The sequence below is a fragment of the Cucurbita pepo genome, chromosome 11, assembly GCF_057944985.1.
Source record: "Cucurbita pepo subsp. pepo isolate OVF chromosome 11, ASM5794498v1, whole genome shotgun sequence".
Classification (NCBI taxonomy): domain Eukaryota; kingdom Viridiplantae; phylum Streptophyta; class Magnoliopsida; order Cucurbitales; family Cucurbitaceae; genus Cucurbita; species Cucurbita pepo.
The window spans coordinates 15,423,822-15,430,615 of record NC_141808.1 but is presented as its reverse complement, the minus strand read 5'-3'; the positions used below and the strand labels follow the sequence as shown (position 1 = coordinate 15,430,615).

At 38.7% G+C, this 6,794-nt stretch overlaps 1 protein-coding gene across 1 annotated transcript; it reads right to left on the bottom strand.

Moving 5' to 3' along the window:
* Positions 1-1,092: 1,092 nt before the first annotated feature.
* Positions 1,093-4,870, bottom strand: LOC147790419 (linoleate 9S-lipoxygenase 6-like). The gene is made up of 9 exons (XM_087128399.1): positions 4,560-4,870; positions 4,193-4,482; positions 3,895-4,117; positions 3,404-3,745; positions 3,201-3,286; positions 3,008-3,115; positions 2,622-2,926; positions 2,284-2,547; positions 1,093-2,037 (listed from the first exon to the last, which is right to left on the bottom strand). The coding sequence occupies exons 1-9, from the start codon at positions 4,813-4,815 to the stop codon at positions 1,284-1,286; spliced, it is 2,628 nt and encodes an 875-aa protein (XP_086984525.1). The 5' UTR covers positions 4,816-4,870; the 3' UTR covers positions 1,093-1,283.
* Positions 4,871-6,794: the final 1,924 nt, after the last annotated feature.

Here is a 6,794-nt window from a genome sequence, read left to right as displayed (position 1 = left end):
TAGAGGGACCTCATGCATATTGTATGTTCATAAGCATAGGGCTACTTCCCCTAGAGATGATGAGTGCGGACGCGCACCGTATGATGAGCGCATATGCGCACAGGTGCGAAAGCACACAGATGAGGGTGTTCATGAGGTGCATGACATTATGGGGTTCCGCTGACCTCCGGACGTCGCTACAGATTAGTTTGACCAGAGGGTCCAGGGGGTGTGCGAGCGCCCTGGGGATTCACACTCGCACGTGTGAGTCGTGTGTAGGGAAGTACTACACATCCAATTTGTCCGAGACTGGAGGCCACCCCTAAGATGATTAGAGATAGGTCCCTAAATCATGATTGCATGTGTTTGCATTTGCATGACCCCCTATAGTGGGGCCACTTACTGAGTATTCTTTGAAATACTCAGGCCGTGTGCCACATCATTTTTTCAGGTAAAGGCAAGGCGCAGTTGTACGGAGGACGGCGGCATCGCGAGCAGAGACTGTGGCACGTGCATAGGGTAGACTCATATTTGAATTTCTAGTCTTAAGTTAGAATAGGTTGTTTTGCATTTCATTGTTTTAAATTATTTTGTATTTGTTTTTGTTTTCTCTAAATTTCAGTATTTCATATTTAAACACGTAAGACCATTCATTGATAATTTCTCGAACAAATTGAAATTGAATATCAACATGCTTGGTACGAGCACGATGGATTTGGTTTTTGGACAAACAAATATCACTCTAGCCATCACAAAACACCTTCACATGTTTTTTAGCAATGCCCAAGTCATTAACTAAACAATGCATCCAAATAATTTTTTTTTAAAGCTATAATGAGTGTCATATACTTTGCTTCAACGGTAGACAGTGCAATAATAGACTGCAAAGTTGAACGCTAGCAAACAGATCCACCAATCAAAGTGAATCGATGGGAGTGTGGAACTAAACATTTTTTTTTTACAAGAGTGTGAAAACCTCTCCCTAAACATAAGCGTTTTAAAATTTTAGAAAGAAACCAGAAAGGAAAACGAAAGCACAATAGATAATTTTACTTGTGCCCCATGAAATATTCTTATTATTCAACAATTCATCAAAGTACAGCGCAAGAATGGTAAACAAGAAAAGCATCACTTTTATTCATTAATATATAAAATACAGAGAATCAAAGAACAAAGCTACTTAAGAACACACTTTTATTGACTTATATCATGCGTAGCAATAAAAGTAGCTTGTTTAAGAACAGGCAATAGAAAACAAGGCAATAGCTTTAGAACCCCGCCATACGTTCAAAGGAGCCTTCAAATCAAATAGAGATGCTGTTTGGAATGCCTCTACCGGTGAGCCCTTCGGTACTAGATGGAAGAAGCAAAGTGTATGGCATATTAACAGGCCCACTTCGATTTTTGAGGTTGACATCTCTATTCCTTTCCATGATTCTATTCTCAACTTCAAATACTTGTTTCCCGAAGTTCTCAAAGGCATCTAATGCGGCTTTGTCCGATGTCCACTCAATGCTAGCTCTCTGCCCAAGATAAACTTCATCGGAAGCATGCCTTGACAAGATTTCAATAAGCGAAACACCAAGAAGTGTTTGAAGTTGTGAATTGATGGTTCTAAGGAAAGCCTTCTCAGGCTTTGATTCAAGCTCTTTGTACTCGGAACTTCCCACTTCCGGCATGAACCGGCGGCTTATAGTTGGTCTATTGGGAATGTAGCCTCCGTAAGGGTATTGTCCAAAGTTGACGGCTGCATGGAGAGCTGAAGAAATCCATATGATGATGGTACAACTTTCAACTAGATCATTAATGGATTGCATCTTCGGCCACCATGCTTCGTTCTTCTTATCGGCGTGACCTTTTTCTCGTGCTTCCTTCCACCATGATTGGAGTTCGACATCGTTTTGAATCGCCTCATCGTCTTTGTAGTAAAGAGAGCAATAGTTTGCGACCCATGTTTTGATTATCGACCAAATCTCAAGTCCATCGACAGCAAATGGATAATCCTCTATTAGTAACCGAAGTCCATGTGGGGAACTTGCATCCTGAACCGCCACACCTCTACAAAAATCAAGGGAAAGAATGATGTTAAAGATCGTTGGATGAGGAGTCAACATCGGCTAATTAAGGAAGGAATACATCTCCATTGGTATGAGGTCTTTTGTGAAAACCAAAAGTAAAGCCACCCTAGCTTATTCTCAAAGTGGACAATATCATACTATTATGGAGGGTCGTGATTCCTAACAGATGTACCATCTTTGTTGTACGATTAAAATAGCTCCAAAGAAAATTAAAATGGTGATTTACCTCTTGATGAGATCAGCAGGCAATGCTTGTTCTATGAAATTCCAATCCTTGTATATGTAAGAAGACAACTCCATGGCGTATTTTGCTTGAAAATGAGTGGATTCGAGTAATCCATCGCCATTAACGAGGACTTGCCTTGCAAATGCATTTATAAACATAGTGTCCTTGTAATGAGGAACGAGCAGCTTATGAATGGGATGAACCACACTCAAATGTCTATGTGTTGCAATCACGAAAGGCTCTTGAACAGCGTGAGTATTCAACCTGCAATAGTTTTGTAAGATTAGAGCGTTCAAATTAGTAGCATTGAAAGGTTATTTTGAAGAGTTAATTCATACCAATGGCTGATAAGCTGATGGTAGCCAGCATCATTTACAACCACATAAGCCTTAGCCAATTGCCATATGGACTTTTGGACTCCTTCTTCAGCTGGAAAGTATTGTTTACTAACAGCACCAAATTGATCGCCTTGAGGGTGTGGCAAGCTTAGCTCAATCACCAACGGCTTCAAAGTTCCATCAGCTTTCAAAAGGAGTATTGTCCTTGTGGCGTATGTTTTGGTAGATGTTCCATTGATTTTCCTAAGAAATGGCATCAATGCATCGTGATGATCCAATATGAACAATCTCTTCTCATTCAATGCCTGCATGGATTCAAGAATTATACCCATGAGTTGCATTATACAACAATATTAATTGTAAAGAAAAATAAGAGAACATATTACCTCTTCAACCGAAAGTCCTTCTAACCCGAATTTTATGTCTTCTTCTTTTATTTTGCTATTTTGATCGCCGTAAAGTTCGGGATCAAGCTTGCTCACAGGGGGAAATTCCTAGAAAAGTTCAAACGGAAAATTATTTATTGAAAATAAAATTTATTAGATAGAGATGAACTTAGAAATAGAACTTTGAGATTACCTCAAGACGACGAATCATTACAGGGTTAACTCCGGCTAGCATTTCTCTAGCAAATTCTTCGTCTGTCTGCCATGCGTTCTTGTCCTCTATTTTCAAATATTATACGGAAAAGTTACAAAACTATGAAATTCAAAATTTCTCTCTTCTATCATGTTATCTCATAAAAATAAAGGTAGTATCTAATGACTCTCGATCTCTAATACCTTTCACAACTCGTGGACGAGAGAATTTGAGAAATCGTTGATCACTTTCGGTCCTCAGAAGTTCTTGGAACATGGGTGGTGTAAAACCCTTAGTGAGATTCCTAAACACATCCACTGGTACGGGAAATCCTCCTTCATAAAGATCATGAACATCTTGGAATTTGTCAAACTCACCCGGAGTTAAGTTTATTAGGTTTACAAGTTCTGGTTGGACGTTTGAAGCAAGTGATTTCAAAGCAAAGCCAAGAAAATCTGACAACTTCAAGTGACCAAAGTTCTCATCTCTAGGTACGTAAATGGTTAATCCCGAGATTGATGACAATCTCGTCTCGTAGTTGGAATCTGGAAAAATTAAATAATTAAGAAATTAAATTCAACTATATTATTATATATCATAATGTTTATGGTACAAAAATCTTATAGGAATCAATCTCAAAAACATTTGAAAAGGGTATGATTTAAAATTTCAAAATAATTATTACTAATCTTACCCTTTCTAGATCGTGGTCTCCCGGTTCTTCCACGGCGCGGGTAAGGGTATTGGTTCCCTCCAAGAATGGGACGGGCACCGGGGTCAGAAAGGTCATTGTAGACATCATAGTCATAGATTCTATCCCATTCCTTACGCTCTCCTGTTCCATCTCCTCTAAGGGTCGACAGTTCTTCTTCTCTATACTTGCGAAGAGGATTTGGTGTCTCGCTTGGAAGATATGTCTATGTACGGAAATCAATAGATTAGGAATAAAGAAATGGCTCGAAATAGAGAGAGAAGAGAGGGTAAAATGTTACCTTATTGGCGAAGAAAATACGATCCTTCTTGTATCTTCCAGAGGGGTAAACCCAGGAGTTGCAATCGAAATGGACGGTTCCAAAGCCGGGAACATCCTCGAGAGTGAGGGACTTGAGGAAGAACTCACTTGTGTGACCATTTTTGATGAAGAAAGCTCCGGGGAATCCGAAGTCATCTTCCCAAGTAAAGTTGACTTGGAACACTGATTCTCCGGCAAACAATGGTGGGAGTGAAGTGATCCACCTCTCTAGAAACGCCTTGCTCCCAAGTTTCCCACGCGAGTCATTTGCTGTGGATATCATTCATTACAAATTGGACACCAAATAGAGATAACAAAGAGAGAGATTAGAGAAAGAGAGATGTTACAAGCATGAGTGGCGCTGATGAGCTGAAGAGAAACGCCGCCGCCCAACAGCTCAGTGAAGCTATCAAGAACAGAGGAATGGAACTCAGTGAAATCCAACACATTGCTTCGCATAAGAATGACTTTCCCTTTGATCTTCTTGCCACCAAGGCTGGTGACCCGGTCTGCAATGTTACCACCGGCACCGATAACGGAGCCGGCAAGATCTCCGGTGGTATTCAGAGCTCCCTCTATGATATTCTTTCCAATTCCAAACATTTTGGCTCTCTTTTTCTTTGTCTTAGTTGTAGTAGATTGAAGAAGATGGTGTGAGTGTGAGAAATCAATCAATTTTGCTCTTCTATTTATAGCACAACAAAACACTGTTCTCTCTCTCTCTCTCTCTCTCACCTGCCCGATAAGCTCAATGAAAATAAAAATAAACCCACGTGAACCTCATTATCACGTCCAATGATTCACATTCAAAAAATATTTGTTTCACAATTACCTACCCTTTATTTTAATATGTGGGTATTAGAAAATTCGTTTTCAAACCTACCTTTATTTTAATATATGTGTATTAGAAAATTCATTTTCCACATATTGAAAACGTGTTCATTAATACTTTGCTGAAAGAAAGAGAGATTATTTCAAATAGTATCAAAGTTAGTTATCGAACCATATCCTAGTGAAAATGCTAACCTACGAAGAGGGTGATTTATGAGATCTCACATCGAGTGGAGAGAGAAACAAATCATTCCTAATAAATGTGTAGAAATCTCTCCCTAGTAGACGCATTTTAAAATCGTGAAACTGACGACGATACATAACGGGCTAAAGTGAACGACATCTACTAGTGTTGGATTTGAGCTGCTAGATCCATTTAAAAAATAAATAATTTATTTATTTTCTTATGTCATTCTTTTCCTTGTTTTTTTTTTTGCTAAGATTATATTCTATTGCCATTATGTACATGTGATCTTATCAACAATTGATATTATTATAATATACTATATTATTAATATTATTATATGCATGCTCGTGACCTGTCTTAATTCAAAATGGAAAACAAACAAAAACTCATTGATTACAGTGTCGGTTGGGTTGTAAACAAAGAGTGTCGAATTTGATCGAAGAAAAATGCTTTTTTAGTTCTTCTCCCACGAGAATGCTAACTTCGGCTAATGACCAAGTCCACGAACTGTAGCGTCCAAGACACACCACACAACACAACCATCCTCCTACCCATCTTAACATATTATCAAAGGGTAAAAAATGTAGAATATTATATACTAAATGGAGAGGAAATATGATTCTAAATGTATAACGAGCCACCCGACTTCTATACCGATACTAAGTCATAAATACATACATGCCATTAAATATCGAAGGGTGTGAAAACTTCTCCCTGGCGGACGCGTTTCAAAAACCTTGAGGAGATTCTCGATAGGGAAAACTCAAAATGACAATATCGTCTTGTGGTGGGCTTGGAAAATTACAAATCGTATCAGAACTCTAGGTTTTAGATTCTGTAGACTTGCCTATGATGAAGGTTTGACACATTTGTTTAAAGATGACAATATCTGCTAATTGGGCCGTTACAAATGGTATCAAATCTCTAGGTTGTAGATTCTGTAGACTAGCATACGATGTAGGTTTGACACATTTGCTCAAAGATGACAATATCTGCTAGTTGGGCCGTTACAAATGGTATTAGAGCTCTAGGTTGTAGATTTTGTAGACTAGCATACGATGTAGGTGTTGAACACAACTCACTGTGGGAAACACTCGCACTCTTTATTAAGACCAATCGAGAAGAGAATACAAGACACTCTGTACAATACTTCTGCTTTTTTATTATTTTTGGATTTCTTGGATGAATAACTAGGTAGGCTGGAGGGGTATTTATACTGAGCCTAAACAATCTATATTTAACCAATCTAAATCTAGACCTACCAGATTTGAATCTAGACCTAACAAATCTGAATCTTTCTCCTAAAATATCTAGATCTCTTTCTCCTAAAATCTCTACTAAAATAAATATACTAGGCTCGTACAATAATTGGGCTTGACTCTATTGGGCTAGTGATGATATTTCAACACTCCCCCTCAGCACTAGTTCTCATTCGCTGCCCATGTTGAGCTGACAGCTAAAGCTCTCATGTTTGCCCGTATTCAGCCCTTTTGTAAACAAGTCTGCCACTTGGTCATCTGTCTTGATCTCCTGCATCTCGATTTCTTCCTTTAGGACCTTCTCT